General features: G+C 45.2%; 1 protein-coding gene across 1 annotated transcript in view; it reads right to left on the minus strand.

Annotated features, from left to right (window-relative positions):
• Positions 1-18283, minus strand: part of TM6SF1 (transmembrane 6 superfamily member 1) — a 31567-nt gene extending 13284 nt beyond the window's left edge. Inside the window, exons 1-5 of the mRNA XM_015427221.1 lie at positions 18089-18283; positions 10692-10795; positions 9689-9786; positions 3157-3260; positions 1617-1699 (exon numbers count right to left, since the gene is read on the minus strand). Coding sequence (XP_015282707.1) covers positions 1617-1699; positions 3157-3260; positions 9689-9786; positions 10692-10795; positions 18089-18183 — 484 coding nt within the window. The 5' untranslated portion in view covers positions 18184-18283. The remainder of the gene's footprint in view (positions 1-1616; positions 1700-3156; positions 3261-9688; positions 9787-10691; positions 10796-18088) is intronic.
• Between the last annotated feature and the right edge of the window lie 3238 nt (positions 18284-21521).

The following is a 21521-nucleotide window of genomic DNA, read 5'->3' on the forward strand; positions in this document are numbered from 1 at the left end:
AATAAATGTGTCAACACTGGGGAGCGATGAGCAGATGTATCCTTAGCTGTGGAATGCTGAGCGTAATTAACTGAGACCCTGCCATTACGCTCCATCCATCTCATCTCAAGTATGGAGGTGACCTTACAGCACCTTCAGCTTTGAAGTGGGGTGATTGGTTGTGTAGAGTAATCTCCCCTGTCCCCAGACCAGAGAAATGCATTCCAATCGACCATTCCAAATTAAGCCTTAAAGACCAGCAAGTACCTGCATAAATAATTCTGTAATGAATAACACTGAGCTCATGCCCTACAATCAGACAGGGCACAGATATAGACATATCCAATTATTCTGCCGCATACCAAATGCTTCCAACCAGCAGATTATCTTAGATAATCTATCTAATATCAGAGAATCTTCACCCTTGCACGCTTTAATGTTCCACCCTCAGCCGGAAGGCAGAGACCATAGTGTCCTACTCCCTCAATGGCTCTGCCCAGGCCATGCAGGGAAAGCAAAGGCTATCGACCATGTTCTGCTACACTGCCTGTTCTACAACAACAATCGATCTCAGTACACAGCCCCAATCCTATCAACTCTACCAGGAAGATCTAAACAACATTAAATCTCCCTCTTTCTTGCAGATTCCTCCCAGAAGATGACAAATAAAGTAGGTAAATCCTGCCTTCGGGTATGTGAGATACGCAAGCGGCTGACCGAGTCTTACTCTGTCAGAGGAAGGCACCATCACTCCGTCCCCCCCACAATCAGCACTCATTATCACACTGTCCCTTATTGTATGTTTTTTATTTTTACTTTTATTATTTTTATCTATATCTTTATTATTTCTGATCTTGTACTGAAATAAACTTTGCAACTGAAACTGTATAATATGTTGAGTCATTCCCCCAAATATACACTGTGCTGATACAACTTGGCCAGCTAAAAGCAGATACTGTTTATTTCTATTGCTGTACTCCAGGCTTGCACCTTAACATTAGGCATTCCCCCATCTGACCCAATCTTTAATGCTGGAGCACCATCAGCCATCACACTTACAAACTGGACATGTATGAATGAACACCTGAAACTGCCTTCTCTTGAGCCAGACCATCCATTGATCTCGACACAAGTTGCTGTGCTTCCCAAAGGCGTTTCTCAGTTCCTCCAACCCAGGATCTTTTAAATCAAGATGCCCAGGACTGAACCTTCTGCATGCAGAACAACTGCTCTACCACTGACACACAGCCCACCCAAAATATTGCTGTGGGGAAGCAGCCAATGAACAACGGCGGACATTTCTTCCAGGTTACTCCATGTGAATCAATTTACATGCATCTATTTGAACCAGTCCCAAGTTAATTTTGTTTCAAGGCTTAAGCACTAATGGAACAAACAAAAGAGCAGTTCCATACCCCCACCCACACCTCTGCCCCAGAAGGCATGGAACACAAATCTGCATGCATTCCAGGCACAAGATCAAAATCTACAGTATGTTTGATTTTCTGTTTGTTTATTGTTATGCAACATTGTTTGAATTTTAACCAGGAATACATTTTTGTGGTTTTGTCAGATGTAGGATCCTAAATATGAGTCAGTCTCAGCACTGCACAAAGAGGATTAAGTGATCTCCTTACCTACAACATTTCCAGGCACAAAGACAATGACACTCATCATGACGGATCCCAGCCAATACAGACCGATAGTCCGGTATGTTTCCCTGGAAGGGAGAGATCCAGTGTCCAGATCACCATCCATGTGCTACTGAGCTCCAAAACAATTTTGCTTCCAGAAAAAAAGGTGTACGTGTTTGAAACCATGAGATGTTGAATGCAGGGATCTAGCTGCAGATGTGGACACAGCCTTCCTCCAAGATATTCTAGATCCCTTGCCTGAATTTCTAGCCTTCATGGGGGGTGGGGGGAGTGTCGTCAAGCTGCAACCGACTTATGGAGACCCCAACAAGGGGCTTTCAAAGCAAGTGAGAAGCAGAAAGGGGTTGCCATGGCCTTCCTCTGCAGAGTCTTCCTTGGTGGTCTCTCATCCAAATACTGACCCTGCTTGGCGTCTGAAATCTGATGAGATTGGGCTATACTGTGCTGCCTTCCCTCCCTTTAGTACATTAAGCTAAATGGGTTGGATTCACATATTTTCTCTGGCAAAGACAGAAACTTTGCTGAAGAAGTCTTACAACACAATATTAAGCAGTTACACCCTTCAAAGCCCATTGACTTCAATGACTTTTTAAAAGGTGCAGCTCCGTTTACAATTGTACTGTTGATCTTTCAAAAGAAAAAGATTCTTAATTTATAGTGGGAATAATCAGAGTCAACCCACAGCAAAAACCTTAATAAAATGACGTTTTACAATGTCTTGTGATGCTCCTTTAACTCTGCCCCCCAACCCAATATTTCTAGCTATCAACTCAATGTATGCCATAGGGTAAGCTGTTAGGGTCATTTGGGGGTGGGTACAGAATTCTACAGTAGAAAGCTCTTAAGGGTTTAACTAATAAAGAATTATAATTCTATAATTTTTTAAAAATATATATTTGTTTCCTCTTCACTGGCAGCTTTGGGAATTGCTGGGGGGTGGAGAACTAAAGATTTATTAGCACCCTCACCAAACTACAATTCCCAGTAACCTCTGGGGCAAGCCATTGTAGTTAAATTGATGGACAACCAGTGCATACCAGTGTAGACCTGCTTAAAAGTTATGCCTCTCTCCTTGAATTATATAGTGCTTGACAACTCCACTACTTCCACCATGACCCTATCTCTTCTTTGGGGAGCCACAAATAGCAATATAATTCTGGAAGAGGAAGGAAAGACACTCTGCTGTTTTTAGGAAACAAACCACAGTCTGATCACTAACTATTTCTGAGTGACGGATACCATTTCTTGAAAAATCATGTTTTCTGGAAAGTCGATCAGAAGGCAGAATGCAAAACAGGTCAAGGCATAAATCAAGAGGCAAGATGCTGTTGATTCACCCTCCTAAGGGGTCCAGTTTGGAGTTTGGTTTGGTTTTTTAAGCAGCTGAAGACATCCCGCCCTTGCTTTTCTGGCAGGAGGCTCCAAGCCTCCACCCCCAGTTGGCTGGAAAGCCCCTTCTGGGTAGACTCCCAGAAGGTGTGCAACATTTACAAACAGTGAAGTGGGGGGAAAACTGACTTACTCCCAAGCAATGGCTGCCACCATTAAGAGATACATCAGATAGTGCACGGAGCCATCCCAGTAGCAGATCACGTGGCCATAAGCCGTGTTCAGGTAAGGTTCACCCTAAAAAAAATAAGTGTACAGGCAATCCAATGACATTAGAAAACATTGCACAGATGTACAAACAAAAACAGTCCAGGTCTGCCCTCCAAAAAGTTCACTCAGTCCAGAGATGCGTATTCCTCAGATTTCAACTTAAAACAACAACATACTGGTATCTGAGATTGACACTCATGAAGAATGGCACATAAGGGTATCCAACATGAAAACATTAAGAAAGAGTGAAATTAGTTGCTTCACAGCCTGGTCCCATGCAGGCTGAAGCAAAATCCTGCTGGATTCAATAGGGCTTACCACCAAGTAAAGATATTTATTTATATTTTATATTTTAAACGTGCACATAGTAAATAAATTACACAGAAGTAAATTAGTCTTGAGTAATGATGATTTTCATGAAGAATTCTTTATGTTTTCAACAGGTGAACAGGTAGACAAGCTCCCTGTTCATGAAAATCATCATTACACAAGACTAATTAACTTCTGTGTAATTTATTTACTATGTGCACGTTTGCAGCAATTTTTTGTTTATGAGTGTTACTATATTGCTGTTCCCATTGGTTTCTATTCTATTCAGGGTGGTTTACAACATGGCATCCAACAGAACTTACATTAAATTAATTAAAACAAATCATTAAAACATTATTACTAATAATTAAAATTTTAATTACTCATTTAAAATAACCTAGTGGCCGCGCAGTGAATGTTTTCAGTGCAAGCTGGGCTCATGCCAGAGAAGGTGGTGACCAACTCTAACTAGGGTAGGTCAGTTCCTCCTGGCGCCCCTCTCTATATTATAATCATATTTTGGGGTGACCACATTCCATGCTTGCCCTCAGCCATTGGCCCATCAGCCGCCACTCAAGAGTACTCGCGTGCCATTGGCCAGGTGCTGGGTCTGCTCCTCTTTCCCACCCACTCCCCCTTCAGCCACTCTGCCCTGACAGAATTCCTGGCAAATGGCTTTCTGTCTTGACGAAGACACTTCTCCTGCTTGCCTTCTGTGTGGGAGTAACCTTTGCCTCAGTGGCTGTTGGTAGGTGTAACAAAATGGCAGTTACCTGTGTTTGTAAGATGGCTGCTGTCTGTGGTTGTCTGTTTAAAATGTTCCGCCATCAGGTTTCTTTGAGCTGTAGTTCCAGAGAGGGACCTGTAGGGACACTGGGTTGAATGGGGCTTCCTCATCTGCTGGATTACAGTTCCCAGCTGCCCCAAGGCAGAAAATGGTGGGAAAACAGGGACTGTCCCAATGCGCAGGGCAGCATCAATATAGACTACAGCCCATCCAGCAAGGAGGCCGTCTTCATCCTACAGGAGGTTAGGGAAGGCTCCTGCTGCAGTGGAGGCTGCAGATGTGGGGGGGAGATGGGAAGCTGAAGAGTGAGGGGGAAATAAAGGTAGGTTGATGATTGGCTGGGAAGGAGATAGGGTTGCCAACTCCAGGTGGGAAATTTCTGGAGATTTGAGGGATGGAGCCTGGAGGTTTGAGGAGGGGTGGGGACCTTTAGACAGGTACAATGCTATAGACTCCACCCTCTCAACCAGCCATTCCCTCCTGGTGAACCACTGTTGCCAATCTCTAGGTGAGGGCTGGATATCACTCAGGATTACAACTGATCTCCAGGGAGGAGGGGGGAGGAGATGGAAAGCTGAAATCAGAGGGGCAGATAATGGCAGGTTGATGCTTGGCTGGGAAGGAGATAGGGTTGCCAACTCCAGGTTGGGAAATTCCTAAAGATTTAATGGGTGGCAGGCTGGAGCAAGAGGCTTCTTTCCTGGCCCCCCCGTAATCGGCAATGCGGGGGGGGGTGCCCAGGAACTGCCCCGACGCAGGAGCTTTTGTCGGAAGCAAACATGGCCGCCATGTTTGCATAGACGCGGCCACCCGGACTTTTAACTTTTTAACTGTGCTGAACTGGGAAAAGCGCATTGAAGGAGAATTTTGTTGCAGACACTGATCAAAATATTATACCCCCCTTGTGGATGTTGCCCTATCATCGGATAATACGGCCGTTAAGACTTGTCGGGGAAACTGAGAGTGATAAGAGTGTTACCATTTATATAATTGGAAAGATAAGTGGTGGAGCAATGGAGTTCAGTGAGGACATGAATGGAGAGGCAAAAATTAGTGACCCTACGTGGGAACAATTTCAAAAAATATTGCTAGAAGAGACGAAATGAGTATTTAAACTGGCATGTGAGAACGTCTTTAGAAGCTTACAGATTATATCTCCAGATGTGAAAGACAATAAAGAAAAAATACTAGAAACGCAAAGATGGAAGAACAAGAACAAGATAAAGAAAGAGACCTCCAGGGGGACCAGTATCTGCTAGTAAAGGACGAGATACAAGAGGTGGACATTCCTAAAGGTGTTATGGAGAAACAAAGAGGTTTGAAATTGGGATTGGACAGAAAATGTTTGCAAAATCCCCCGGGGAGAAGGAAAAAGATAACAAGAGGGAAAAGATTAAAGAAAGACAAAAAGTCACCCAAAACTTTCAAACAAATAAGGAGGGAGTAAAGGAAGGTAGAAGAGTCCCTTTGGAAATGAAAATACACAAGTACAAGGACGACATATAGAAGAAGATGGAAAAAATCGAGACAAAAAAGAACTGGAATATAGTAAGGATTATTATTATTGGATTTAAAAACCCAGATTATTGGGTACTGGTCTGTTTGAATGTATTACATTTTCCCTTGCCCACCCTGACCCAGGCATTCTGGACAGTGAACTTGTTCCTGCTCTATCATGGCTTTAATAAAATACTACTTTGCATAAACATGTATTGGACTTTTAGCTGTGGGGGACCGGACACTGTCTTCCAATATAGTTTGAAATTCTATGGTTGTAAGGTATAAGGTACAAAATAATGGTGGAGAGAAAAGAGAACTGTGATTTGTAAGAATATAATTGATTCTGCGTTAGTTGCTCTGAAAGTAATTTATTGTGGGTTAAAGTATAGCTACTATTAAATTGCATAGGATTAGCACTTATTCGCTTATATGAATTATGTTGGGTGAGATTAGGTAGGTTAGGGAATAAATGAAGGCAGAGGAATTCCTGGTAGTATTTTAAAAAAATTAAGTTTTTGGTTTTTTGTGAATGTAGTTTGAAGCCTTGGTAAAAATTTGAAGGCGGAGGTAGGAAATTTGTTATATGTAGATTAATGAATTTAGGTCCCTGGTTTATTTCATTGTTAATAAGGAGCCTTGGTATAAATTTGATGGGGGTGATAGGTATGTAGGTAAATGGAAGAGTATAAGTGGGAATGATTTTTATTAGTGGTAATAATGGTAAGGCTATACTGCTTTTTCCATTTATGGGGGTTTGAAGTGTGTGAAGTGTCTATTTTGCTGCTAATGTATAAATTGGAAGAGGGTGAAAGGGAATTTATTGTAGGTAATCTAAGAATATAAGTTTCTTTTTGTGATTATGTATTCTGTTATTCTACCATTAACTGATTGAGAAGCTAATATACTATGAGGAAAGTGGTATGACTAAAGTGTTTAAGATGACTGGGTCTGGAGAGCATAGTAGCTATACAGATTATTTTTGGAAATGGCAGGTAGTAAGTAGGATATTGCAGAATTAATTGGTAGGTTTGATCAGATAGGTGAAGGGTTAGGAGTATATAGTCCGATCAGACAATCAGTGGTGTAGTAATAATTGACTGGAGGATGATTCGTTAAAAAATTATTTTAGGAATAAGAAAAAGGAGTAATGGGAGAAATGGTAGATGAATTTAGTATAAATAGATCTTGTGTCATGCAACAATGTTATTTTGAATAAGGTGATATTTGGTTAGTATAAAAATAGAAAGAATATTACGAACTATCAAATTGTGGAATCAATGTGATGTATTGAGGAAATTGTTGCTTTGCAGCTTTGTGTGTTTGTGTATGTCTATTAAGCATAAAAATCCAATAAATATATTTCAAAAAAAAAAATGACTCCATGGAGACCTGTGTGCTGCATTTTCTGGCCCACATTGTGTGACCTTGGACACCAGGTATTGTGTAACATACGGTATGTGAGACTTTACTTCCACATTTGTGCCTATTACATACCGTACTCCTAATATGTACTTAACCTGCTTCTAGCCTATGCTTCCATTACACAATACATCTTTCTAGAGTTCGTTGTATTGCTTTGTTACACAATACATCTTTCTAGAGTTCGTTATATTGCTTTCACAACAAGCTTTACTGCTAGTGATATAAATATTGCCAGGGATCACTTAAGGTAGGGGAGGCCGAAGTTCTTTGACATCTGCCAGCTCAACCAAAGGCCTGATGGAACAGCTCTGTTTTACAGGCTCTGCAGAACTGCAGTAAGTCCCTCAGGGCCCTGATCTCTATCGGGAGCACATTCCACCAGGCTGGTGCCAGGGCTAAAAAGGCCCTGGCCCTGGTCAAGGCAAGGCCAACATCTTTTGGCCCGAGGACTGTTAAACGGTGTTGGTCTGAGGAGTGCTGGGCTCTTCGGGGCACATTCGGGGAGAGACGGTCCCACAGGTATGCTGGTCCCTGGCCCCATAGGGCCTTGAAGGTTAATACCCTAACCTTAAATCTCACTCAGTACTCAATTGGCAACCATTGCAGCTGGTGCAGCACTGGCTGAATGTGTGCCTGCACAGGCATCCCAGTCAGCAGGCACACCACTGCATTTTGTACCAGTTTAAGGGCAGGCCTGCATAGAGCGAGTTGCAGTAATCAAGCCTGGAAGTGACCACTGCATGGATCACTGTCGCCAAGTCATGCAAGAATGCAGCAGGCCAGTTTTGATATGCATCCAAATCTACTGGATTTAATGGATCAAACTATACTGAAACTGGAGATGTAACAAGGCATTTAACCCTTTGTCTTTCCCCCAAGTTCCCCACAGGAGCTTTTCTGCCTATTGCAGTCATGAGTCAGGGCATACATGTAATAAATAATACCAAGAAACTGCAGTTTAGCAAATATGGATTGTACAGTGGACACTCAGAATAATTCATAAAAACCCTGAAGCCCTGCAGTACTTTTAACAAAGGTAGTGTGCTGTGGCATCAGCTTTTATGGACTAGAGCCTACATCATTAGATGCAGAAAAGGGTATCCTAGATTGACAGGCATGTAAATCTAAATGGGTACCAAGTTAAAAACAAAGCTTGTCAGAAGTGGAGCAAAAAGGAAACAAAATTCAAAGAGTTGCAGCAGGTTTGTCATATTTCTCTAGCATATTAGCATTTTTCTCATATTTCCCTAGCATGTCATATTTCTCTAGCGTGTAAGAATATTTCTCTAACAATTATTGCTTACCCATTTCCTCTGTATGCATTTGTTGAGAGTATATATGTATACATGCCAGTCAAATGAGGGTGACACTTGATGTAACTGTTTGCCCATGCTGGTGCCACAAGACTCTACACAGTTCTTTTCCTCCTTATACCAGTCTTCGGGTAAAGATCCACTTGACATTTTGACTACCCATCTAGGAGTATCCTGAGTGGATCAGTCTAAACATACTTATTCCTCTCAAGAGCTGAACTATGGAAAACAAAAGGGTTCTGCACGTTTGAAGCAGGAGTGGTTGTGTACGGTGACCTCACGAAGAAACTCCCCTTCCCAGGAGCAGCTAGGCACTTAAAAAGAAGTACTAATTCTTCAAATGACTAAGGAATAAGTGAATGATCAACACTTTACTTTTAAAATTAAAACCAGACAAGCTGCCTGACATGTGGGAAGAAAGGCTAAGGCAAAGTCGGCAAATGATCAGCAACTGACCACTTCAGTTGCAAATGCAAATTCTTTTAACAGCTGAGAGCCATGAGCTCTCTTTTTATATTATGTCACTCTAACATCATTACCTCTCCGGAACAAGACAAGTAATTTGTCCTGGATCAAAAAAAAAAAAAATCACACACACACAAACCTTCCGTTTATTCACTCCACAAGCTACATATAGCCACCTTTTTACAAAACTCTATGGCTCAGCTAAGTCTCTCTCTGACTTCAAAAGAAAAAAAATCCCCCATAAAAGTCCTCTACAAACTACTCTCTTGTAGAGCAAATGAAATAACAAAATGGTGACCTCAAAGGAATCCTCCCTTACTCCTGGGAAGTCCATAAACATTCCAGCAACCCTGTTAATGGATTTAAGACCCTACCCAAAGAGGACTGTGGAAGCATAACTATGTGGTAACTTTACAGTCTGTTGAAACAAAAGGCTAAACTTCCAGAGGTATATACTTTACAGCTTTCTTGTAAGCAAATCACATTAGCCATTTCATCACCAGCACTGAAAGTGAACAATCATAAATTACCTTACGGGACTTATTCAGACCCTCATCTCCCCTCCTCCCCTTTCCAGTAAGTGTTTGAACAAGAGTCCCACCCAGTCATCCACCAGTCCACTCCAGCGTTTATGCTTATTCAGAATGTTATTTATCTACCTCTTTCAAATAATGGGTCATGAATCCATCTATGATGCCATCTTGTTCAAGACCAATGATCAGGTTCACGACACTTGTGAAAGCAAACACCGCATAGACTGTGGCAACATGAGAAGGAAAGAGGAAATACATACGTATGTTAGTTACAGGCCCAATTACATGCCATCTGCTTTAATGTGGGATGTCACGGTGCCATGCCAGGGCTGCAATCCTAACCAAACTTGCTAAAAAGTAAATCCCACTCAAATTAGGAAAAGTAGCTTTACTCTGTAGACAAGTGTGGGAAAGCTTTAGTTTCTTGAGGAGGGAGCACACAAGATGAAGGATTCAGAGGGCTGTTACATCTGAAAGCCAAATACAATTTAAGTTGTTAAAGACCCACAAAGATTTTGAAGATGCTTAAACCAAGAATGCTTTTCAGCTAAGGATTTCTGGAGGCCAGTTCAACTAGACAGACAGCAGGGTGTAGTGACTAGAGTGATACTTCAAACATTGCTCCAGCTTTGTAGGTCAGTCTTACCTACCTTTCCAGAGTGGCAACAGGAACAAAAAGAGGTCCACTGTGCTCTAAAAATGCTCCCCTGAGCATCTCAGGATAGACATGTGATAAACAGACTGCTCTGCTCCTTTAGTCACCTGATCTTGCCCATCCTATCACTAAGCCCAGGTCAGATCAAACTAATCACTTGAACCTTTCTTAGCTATCTACAGCCACGCAAGGACACGCCTCTTCAATCTGCCTGCACAGAACCGGCAGTGGAAAGTGTCTTCAAGTCCCAACTGACTTATGGTGGCCCCATTAGGCTTTTAAGGCAAGAGACGTTCAGAGGTGGTTTGTCCTTGCCTGCCTCTGCATCGCCACCCTGGGCTTCCCTGCTGGTCTCCCATCCAAGTACTAACTCCCATCCAAGTACTATCCAAGTCAATGCTGCTTAGCTTCTGAGATTGGACAGGACTGGGCTAGCTTGGGCTGTCCAGGCCAGGGTATGGAGCCCATACATACCATAAAAGAGTGGGTCCTTGGGTGGCTTTCTCTTCACCAGAAATCGAGATGCAAGAGCCACTAAGAGCAGGACCAACAATCCAACAGCCACGATGGCCCAGGAACTGCACAAAGAATGTCAGAAAGAAAGGGGGAAAAATCACATCTCTGTGATTTCATAGGGTCATTTCCTCAGATACAACCAAAACCAGAAGCTAGAAAACGAAAGAAACCCTACTTTTTTTTTTGTTTTCCTTTATGTTTAGTTGATTCACACGCAACCTGCCTGGCCTGGAACAGATATTTTATATTCTAGATTCTAGTGTATGTTGTCATTATCTAGACCACCGAAAAAGGCCCTCTGGGCTGAAATGCATTTGGTCTAGTGGTTATTTTGTATAAGGAATATTTTGATCTTAGCTACTGTACATGCAGCTTACATGTGTTGCTGTATGCTATGTGGATGTAATGTGATACCCACTACCTCATGGTTTTTAATCTGTGTTTTTAAACTATATTAATGTGCACTTTGTAATAAATAGATGTATCTTATTCTTTTGTTTAGTTGCTCAACTTTCTAGGTTCCTGACTGTGTTCTAGAAAAAACCAGGATTTCTTGGAAACTTAGCAAAAATTTCTCAGTGAGAATGGACAAGCTTCCCTGACAGGCAGACTAACCAACCAGTACAGATCTTCTCAATGCCATGCACAGGTGCAAGGAACTCACTGTACATATTCTAGGTACATGCTCTCCCTTCTCCCATAATGCTAGAACTTGGGGGCACCCAGTGAAGTTGATGGGCAGTTGATTTCAGGATAGACAAAAGGAAGGACTTCTTCGTTCAGCGAGTAACTAAGTTGTGGAGCTCTCTGCCACTGGACACCAGCATAAATGTCTTTAAAAAGGAATTAGAGAGATTCAGGTCCATCTGCAGTTACTAGCTACGATGACTGAAAGAACCTCCATGTCCAGAGGCAGTAGACCGCTCAATACCAGACTTCTAAATACAGACTTCTATACCCTGTTTCCATTGCCCTCCAGGGCAAATGGTTGCCCCCCCATGTCAAACAGGATGCTAACCTAGATGAACCACTGGTCTGATTCATCAGGTCACTTCTTATGCTGTCGTTATGTCCAGGGCAACAGCTCTTGGCTTACACAAGTGTACCTTGAACACATAATACATTAAGCAACTGTTTTGAAGACTCTCTTGATATTATTTCTGGAAATGCAGATTGGCATTCTACCGTTCAATGGACAAAATAAATTGTATTTGGAAACAACCCTTGCATACCACTTCCCTTTTCTCACCAAAGCAAATGTCAAGTCCATAAAGGATGTAGAAGTGGGCTAATGTTGTGGTCACATTTCACTGGCTCAGTTCAGACATCACATCACACCACATTTAACTATGGTTCAGTGTGATGCATCAACTGACAAACTGGATAAGGTGATAAAACAGACTCACAAACGATGGCTTGTGCAAACGACAGTTTGGTGCAGTGCCGACAAACCATAGTTACAGCCATTACTCTACTACCAGGGGCCACCACACCTAGAGACGGAAGGTCCTAAAAATGAAAGCAGCCGTGTAACTTTGAATCACAGTTTGCCTGTACCTGTGGAATCTCAAGTTATGGTTTAGGTGCTAAGGTTTGGCCAGCACGCACCACAGTTAGGCATAATGTCAGAATCAAGCCAGTATGGGAAGAAAGCTATGCGATAAGATACCTCTTCTGGTGTTACATTACTCTTACTTTATTGTTAACAAAGACCAGTCCTGTCTCTTTTTGCTCCTTCTGTACCAATAGTTAATAGCAGCAATTTGTTTTCCAATATATTTTTTGCACTCTGGCATGCAAACTGATTCTATTTTTGACAGCCTTCCCAAATGGCTGAGAAAAACTATTTTGGTATTTTCTCTTGCTTCAAGTAGACACAAGCAGGCATTTCTTAAAACCTGTGAAAGCAGCACGAAGGTTGCAGATGGTTATTTATTTATTTTTTTAAAGAAAAGCAACATGTCATATTCTAAAATGTATGTAAGGCTCTGACAGCGTTTTTGCAGACTTTCTGCCCAGGGGGTAATATTTTGCAGAACAAGGCAATCCGTGCATCTCCTGCAGAATGCCAATGCCCCTCGTCAGCCAAGAGCTGAGGGCCCAGGAACATGACCCTAAAGATCCTCGGCAACGCACAACAACAACAATGTAAATTACAAGGGCTACCTGGGCTTATACAGACCATCTGCTCTTTGGTGTCACTAAAAGTCCCTATGGGTGAGACCTGGAGCCTGCTGCACACATGAAGCGGCCTTATACTGAACCAGACCCTTGGTCCATCAAGGTCAATACGGTCTACTCAGACTGGAAGCAGGTCTCTAGAATCTCAGGCAGAGGTCTTTCCCATCACTTACCACCTGATCCCCTTTAGCTGGAGATGCAAAAGCCGGGGCTTTCTGCAAGCCAAACAGATGCTCCACCATTGAGCCATAGCCCTTCATATACCACCTTTCTGCCTGATTTCAGGCATTTAAGATGACTAACAAAAACCATTACAATATATACAATATACTACAGGCCAGTCAGACTGATTTTAAAGGGATTGATCTGTGAGCATCTAAAGGACAACTTGGTGATCCGGGGAAGTCAGCACAGATTTGTCCCCAACAGGTCCTGCCAGACCAACCTCATTTCCCTCATTGATCGAGTGACAAGCTTACTTGATTGAGGGAATGCTGTTGATGTTACCTGGATTTCAGTAAAGCTTTTGACAGGATTTCCCATGATGTTCTGATGGGTAAACTAGAGGGTGGTGGACTGGACTCTACGATAGTAGGTGGATACGGAACTGGTTGGAGAACCGCACTCAGAGAGTAGTTGTCAATGGCATTTCATCTGAATGGAGCGAGGTGTTCAGTGGGGTGCCACAGGGCTCAGTTCTGGGCCTGGTACTTTTCAATATTTTTATAAATGATCTGGATGAGGGTGTGGAGGGGCTACTCATTAAATTTGCAGATGACACCAAATTTGGAGGAGCAGTAAACACACCAGAAAATATATAATTCAACAAGATCTGAACACAATGGAAAAGTGGGTGAATGCAATTTAACAAGGATAAATGCCGACTTCTACATCTGGGTAACAAAAATGAGGAACATGCATACTGGGGGATACACTGGGTGCGTTCAGACGGGGGCTTTACAACGGTATAGGTGCCGGTTACAATCGTTGTACTTACTAGCATTCAGTTGGCGAACATCTGCCTCCTGTCCCTAACCATTGTAAAGCCCTTTACACCATTGCACTCTGCCACTAGGTCCCCAAGTGGTGGTATCCTGAGTGCAACGGTTGTAAACGCTGTACCTCACCGTCTGATCACTCTCCACCGTTGCACAGCTACTTCTGTTCGGAAGCCTGAGGCTTCCGATTTTCGCCCGCCATTTTTTTTAAAGGACAGTGATATGTGCTTGGGCGAAGCTTCGCCCTCCCGTTTGTATAAAAAGAAAAAGAAAAGGGCCTTACTGTAGCGTTTCGGAGGCGGCCGGGACCTCAGGGAGGCTACTGTGCTCTTTAAACTTTAAAGGTAAGTCCTTACCTTTAAAGTTTAAATGTACGACAGGGTTTTTTGCGCATGCGTGAAGATTGCCATTCTATGGATGGCTGCCTATGCGCATGCGCAAACTAAGTTAAAAACAAACAAACCAAAGACGAGTGTGGACGGGCGTATTGCGATGGGTTCCGCTGTGAGGGAGGTAAGTGTGATCGCGTTTCTGCCGGCATAAACTGCACCGGTTCCAACCGGTACAGTTTATGCCGGCAGAAACGCCCCGTCTGAACGCACCCACAGAGTAGCAGCGTGTGTGAACAAGATCTTAGGGTACGGGGGGACCAAAAGTTAAATATAAGTAGCTAGTGTGATGCAGCAGCAAAAAAGGCTAATGCAGTCTTGGGGTGTATCAACGGACACTTAACATCCAAATTGCAAGATGTTATACTCCCGCTGTATACTGCATTTGTCAGGCCACACCTGGAGTATTGTGTGCAGTTCTGGAGGCCTCACTTCAAATGGATGTGGAGAGCGACAAGGATGATCGGGGGCCTTGAGACCAAGCCCTATGAGGAAAGGCTGAGGGACTTGGGAATGTTTAGTCTGGAGAACAGGAAGTTGAGGGAGGACATGATTGCTCTCTTTAAGTATTTGAAGGGCTGTCACTTAGAGGAGGGCAAGGAGCTGTTTCTTTTGGCAACAGAGGACAGGACTCACAATAATGGGTTTAAATTAAGGGCAGGAAGGTACCAGCTGGATATTAGGAAAAACTCTTTTACGGTTGTTCAACAGTGGAATCAGCTGCCTAGGGAAGTGGTGAGCTCCCCCTCACTGGCAGTCTTTAAGCAGTGGCTGAATAAACAGGGATGCTCTAGGGCGATCCTGCATTGAGCAGGGGGGTGGACTACATGCCCCTTCCAACTCTGTGATTCTATATTAGTTTTTTAAAAATACACTTTCCAAGTGGTGAGAATTCCCAGCAGCAATTCTACCTATGCTCCCCTCATATGCTCCCCAAGGGAAGTCACCACTAACACAAAAGTGACTCATTCTGGATCAGCTGCAGATTCTTAACACTCTACAAGGGCAGAACCATACAGACAGTACTGCAGTAGTCTAGCTTGCAGTAGTCTATCTGTGCAAAGGGACATCTAGTCCCTTTTTATGGCAGCTCTGAGCTTTAAAAGGCAAAGAAGCAGCAGAGCATCTTTGCAACATGTACTTTCTTCTCACTACTTACCAATCAGCCTTCAGCCCCAAGCCCAAGATAGGGCTTTGAGACAGGCCTGGCCACTGGCACCTCTTTGAGAGAAGTGGATGTCCTGGCACTTCCTGCTACCAAGGCAGCTGCTAGCTATTGTTGTTCCCCTCTCCACACAATGTCCCTTGCAGGCTGCACAACACAGCTTCTAAAAATACCAGCAGCGCTTATGCAAGCATTCTAGCAAACAGGCAGGGGCTCCCTTTGCAGTTCTTTGGCCACTGGACCCTCCCTGGAGGTAGCTTCCATGCACACTATTTAAACTGGGCTTTGCATTTCCCGCACTGGTAACTTGCTCATTTTAGCCTTTGCAGTCAAGGGGTCTGCAGAGTTGAGGGAAGCAATAATTATCAAACAGCTGTAAAGAGACAGCCAGTGTGGTGCCATGTCAGACGAGGACTCAGAAGAAGACCCAGATGCCAATTCCCACTCTGTCATGAAGCTCGTTCGGTGACCTTGGGCCAGCCACTCTCCCTCTGCCTCACCTTCCTCACCGAGCTGTTGTGAGGATAAAAAGGGGGGACTTTTTACACTAATTGTAGGAAAGGCAGGGTACAAACGTGGTGGGTGGGAGCGGTGCGCGCAGAGGGGAATTACAACCAATGCACACAAAAATATCCATTATTCCCACTGTGTTTTAAAATACTTCCGAGGTTTCCGTTGTCTTTTCTGAAGAGTGGGTTTGAACAGATCTGCCACCTGGGAATCACGCTTACCGAAAAAGGTTTCTGGCTATCAAGTGTTACAAAGGAGAGTAAACCAACTAATTTAATAGAAAAAAACACACATCCCTTGGGAAAGAATATCTTTTAAAATGTTTATTATTAAAATAATATTGTCTTTTTCAACATCTGTGCAGATATGGGGAATAAAAAGCAGAAAAGCCTTTAAAAATGGAATATATATTCTGGGCAATGTGGGTTTTACAGTGATTTTACAGAGGCTGGAAAAGAACATTTACACTGCAATCCCAAGCAGATTTACCTGCCCATCTAAGCATGTTGATGCCAATTAATTTTAAAAGGACATAACTGTTTAGGACCACAATGCTAGAGCCTTTTTTGCACAGAACAGTAGAAGTGCTGCAATCTTTCATGACTTGCAACAGCAGATGAAAAGCAGCCACTAAAGAATGACAGCCAGGAAGCCACTGGGCAAAATCACCAGTTCATTCATTGGCCCTTAACAAGCCCCTATAGTCTGTAGGGATTGCCGCGACCCTGCACCCCATGGAAGCGATGGTGCCTGGCCCACTCAGAAGAAGAGTCTAAGTGGCAGAAGCGTCCAAGCAGCCCGCCCCTCCAGCTAATGGAAGGGAACCCAATGGACTGGACCAGATGATGCAGTGCAATGCTGGCAGAGAGGAACTTCAGGCAGCCAGCAGCACATAAACCACAAATCTAATACACTCTTAAATCTGCTATCCTGTCAAGCCCTCCACTGCATTCAAAAACAGACCCTGAATTCAAAGCTGCACTAAGCACCACCATGCCCTAGAGAACTCTTGCATATGAAGCTCAGGGACTTTTCAGGCATTTGTATTCACACTGAAACTTAAACTTACATGCTTAACACAAAGGTGTGTAAACAAATATTATTGTGCCGGTGCACTAATCAGGGAGCCCAGATTGGTTGACCCGGGAACGCTTACATGTCTGCAGTAACGCATAAAATGAGCTCTACAATACAGACACCCTTAAGAGAAGAAGATAAGAGATTGGATTTATACCCCGCCCTTCACAACCCAAAGGTGTCTCAGAGGGCTTACAAACTTTCCCTCCCCCTCCCCACAACAGCCACCCTGTGAGGTGGGTGGGGCTGAGAGAGCTCTTCACAGAGACTGCTCTTTTTCAAGAACAGCTCTTATCAGAACTATGGCTTGCCCCAGGTCATCCAGCCAGGTGCAAGTGGGGGAGTGGGGAATCAAACCCGGTTTTCCCATTTTAGAGTCCACGCACTTAACCACTACACCAAACTGGCTGTCTTTTAAGCCTGTCTTGAGTCATTTATTCCACGTCTGAATGCTAGCCACGCGCTAGAGAAAATGAACTCACAGTCAAGCACAGACCACCCTAAGCTAAGAGCTGATTTCAGAAAATACCCAGGCCTTTTCTCCTATGAAGCCAGGCCGAAATCACAGGGGTACTGCAAAGCACATGAAAGATAAAGCGCATTGGAAAGCGCCCTTCCTTCATAGGCTGCGGTCACACACACTAAGTAATCCACTTTCCAACTGGATCTTGCCCGCTCATGCAGTAAAATCCAGCTGGAAAGTGCACTGAAAGTGGTGTGTGTGACCGCACCCCAACAGTCATCGACCAAGGACGATTCAAGGGGCACGTGGGAACTGGCGCTTCACACAGACACACACACACACACACACACAAAAAAAAAAAAATCATGAAGCCCGAGCGGATCTCGGAGCGCAGCCTCAGGGATACACGTGCCCTAAAAGGCCGGGGATGCTCCGACCGCCTCTCTTCCCAGATCCGCGTTCAGACGCGCCAGCCGAGGTCTCCCGAGCGCTTGCCTGCAGCGCCGCACGTGCGAAAGCGCCCTCCGCTCTGTACACGCGCGCCCCTGCTCGGCTCGCCCCCCCCCTCTCACCTGCCGGTGGCGGCGGCCAAGGCATTGACGAAGTAGGTGACCGGGATGGCCGAGAGGGACAAGACGAAGACGCCGGTGGCGGCTGAGGCGCTCATCCCCGCAGCCGCTCGCTCGGGCTCCGCGGCCGGCTCCCCCGGGCGCCCCGCATCAGCCAGACTCGCCGCCCGCCATCGCGCCCCGGCGCCGCGCCCGCCCTCCGCCGCCTCCCCCCCGCCCCGCGCTTCTCCGAAGAAGGCGCGCCGGGCGCTTGGCCAGGCAAGGTCCCCCCGAGGGCGCAACGCCCGCCCCTAGCTGCGCCCCGCCGCCGCCGCCGCCGCCCAGCCACTGCATCCCGCCGCCCCCGAGGCTGAGCCGGCGCCCCTCTCCTCCTCCTCCCCCCCCGCCTCCTGGGGACGGGGTGGGGCCTGCCGGCGAGGGGGCGGGGACGGGCACCCCCCCCCGCGACTCCACCCCCACCACCCGGTCGCGGGCGGCGGCGGGGCTGGAAGGACTGGTGCGAGGAGGAGGAGGAGGAAGATTTGGGGCGAGGAGCAAGTTCCGAAGGAAGGTGCAGGTGCCGGTTGCCTTGGTCGGACAGACGCCATCTGGGGACCTCTGACTTCACGCAGAGGCCTCCTTTCTCCTTTGTGCTCCCCCCTTCCCCTAAGGAGCTCAGGACGGCAAGGGTGAAGGTTAGGTCATTTCAGACTCGGGTTTTATGGGCCCCTTCCCACTTTAGACCTCAAAATGCAAAGCTAGAAAAAGCTAGTTTTAAAAAAAAAAAATCATGAAAAAAAGAAAAATAAAAATCTCAGGAGGGCTTCCACCCCCCCCCCAAAAAAAGCATTTAAAGTTTAAATGCTTTGGGGGAGAAGCGGGGCTATGTGCCTGCACTCCAAGCGCGGTGGGGCCTCCCCCCCCACTTCTCCCCAGAAGTTGTGGGGCCTTGGGAGGAAGTCAGGGGAGGGCCTGGGAGGCCCCACCATAGCTAGGGGCCCATCCCACACTGCTGAGTTGGAGCCCTGGCCTTCCAGCCCTTCTGACATCTCTGGGGGGCAGATCCAGGTCTCTCCTTCCATCCTTGCAACAGGTTGACCAACCTTACCTTCTTTTCTCTAGACCTGCATGCGTATAAAATCTGCCAGCTGCAGTTCCGGTTTATGGTGGTGCTAGCAGACTCACCTCCCGGACCTCCATGGGGTGAAGCTGTGCTCCAGCCAAAGAAGGGGGTGCGCAGGTTCGCAAACCCCCCCCCCCAGGGGCCCGGCGAAGGGACCCTGGCCATGGAACTTATAAGAGGTCGCCTCTTCGAGGGCGGAATACCTGAGAATTGAGGCGCCTCTTCGTTCCAATGGTTCTCCGTGCTGTGAGACCGTATAGGCTTAGTGACGCTGACCGGGACGAGCGACGGAGATCACACGGCAAAAACAAAATGAAAGCGAGGTCCAATGACCGATTATGAACGTGAGTCAATTTTCTAGCGATTAAAGAGAAAAGGATAGCTCCCCACCTCACCGAACGGGGGGGGGACGAGCGGGGGAGGGACGCCTCCTATGCGCACAAAAAAACATGCACCCTCTACTGGAACAGCTGAATAACGTCAAGGAACAGATGTCCGTGGTTACTCAAGGCATTACTGCACAACAAACGCAAATAAACGACTTGATTCAAATAACGAAGCAAGATGCTGAGAAAGTAAAGGAAGTGGCTGCAACTACACAGAAAGTGAAGAAGAAAGTGCAAAAGCTGGAAAGGAAACAAACTTCCTTGGAAGATCAACTGCTCCAAGTTCATATGGAAAAGGCCAACATGGTCCTGTGTTTCCAGGGCGTGCCAGAGAACAGAGGGGAGAATCTTAAAGAAGTGATGAGCGAACTACTAGCCCCAGGGACAGAAATAAAGGCAGAATCATTGCTTAACAACATGGACGTGGTCTACAGATCATATATTCAGGATATATAAAGAAAAATAATCTGCCTGGGGAAATTGTAGTAAGATTCTCGAAGAGGCATGTCAGGGATGCAATCCTGAAAGCGGTTGCTGGAACACCGTTGAAAGCAGGGGAAAACACCATCAGAATGCTAAAGGATATTGCATTTGAAGTAAGACAATGTAGGAAGAAATACAAAGAACTTGTGCTTTTTCTTCAGACAAATTCAATTGGATATAAATGGCTATTTCCAGAAGACGTCACTTTCAAGATCAAAGATAAAAAAGAAAAGATTGACTCTGTTCTGAAAGCTCAAGAATTCCTAAGGGTTCAGCTGGGAAGGCCAGAGGACGAGAAAAAAGAAGAGGACAGCAAGTCCAGCAGTGAGCTGGACACTGGTTCTTCCGGAGAGGACTCTCTGTTTGAGCAAGGGGCAGCAGCCCCAAAAAGTCCTTACAAACTGCGGAAGAGAACGGGAAAGAAGAAGTAAAGGCTGAAGGACTCTGAATTGTGCCTTTGAGATTTTGGGTTATGGGATGATTTGGGGGTACTGTTACTAGACAGTTAAATTTAAGCTTTAAGGAAAAAGGGCTATAAATGTTTGACTCAGTTTATAAAGGGATCAACGATGAGAAGACTCAATGTATCTAAGCTAGTTGGAGGATCTCCTCTCTTGGGTTTTTAGTCAGTAGTGGGTTCTTTACTTTCTCCTGTATATGTAGTTTCTCCTCCCTTTTTTCTGTTGTAGTTTTTTGTAGTGAAAAAAGCAATAAAAATTCCCCTCCGGGGGCTTAAAAAATCTGCCAGCTGCAGATAACCCTTTAATTGATGTGTCTGACAAAAGTCTGTTGCGATAAATCTGTTGCTTTGCTGTAACCGACTGGGGTGGCTATCCCCTGGGAATATGCTTTGTTTAGGTAAGCTACAAGCCAGACTGGGTCAAAACTGTGAGTGGGAAGTTTGTGTCCTTAAGCAGTGAGACTTTCCAGAGGAAGGGCTACCCGGGTTTGGCTTCCTTTGGAGGAGAGAGAGCACTGGGGACCTGCGGTTCCTTTGTGATGTTTGCTTGATTCACAGATATACAAACAGCTGAAGTGGAGGCATAAAAGTGGGACCAAATGTCAAGGGACCATAAAAAGGGGAGCATTTAGTAGGTTTTTGGTATTTAGAGGCCCTCACAACCTGGGAGTCGAAGCAGTAGCTTCTTTAGTTTGTGCACAAATCCTGCTCTGCAGAGAAGTACGCCTACAGATCAGCTGATCCGTTGCTCCATATCAGATCAGCGGCCAGGGAGAGACTCTTTCTCCTTTCAGACGCTTTTGTTCATGCCAAGGGGCTGGCAGCTGTTTCTTCTCACATACACACCCTTCTGCCTGCTCCCCTCAGTCTTCTGGAGACGCATTGTGCAAGTTCTTGTGTACAAAGTTCCAGGTAGCCGTGTCCAAAATCAGAAGCCACAGAGTACGATTTATTAAGACAACCCAAACGGCACAAAGCAGGGCTCAAGCTTTTGACTTTTCTTCA

The sequence above is a fragment of the Gekko japonicus genome, unplaced genomic scaffold (genome assembly GCF_001447785.1).
Source record: "Gekko japonicus isolate JY-2015 unplaced genomic scaffold, Gekko_japonicus_V1.1 scaffold1102, whole genome shotgun sequence".
In the NCBI taxonomy this organism is placed as follows: Eukaryota; Metazoa; Chordata; class Lepidosauria; order Squamata; family Gekkonidae; genus Gekko; species Gekko japonicus.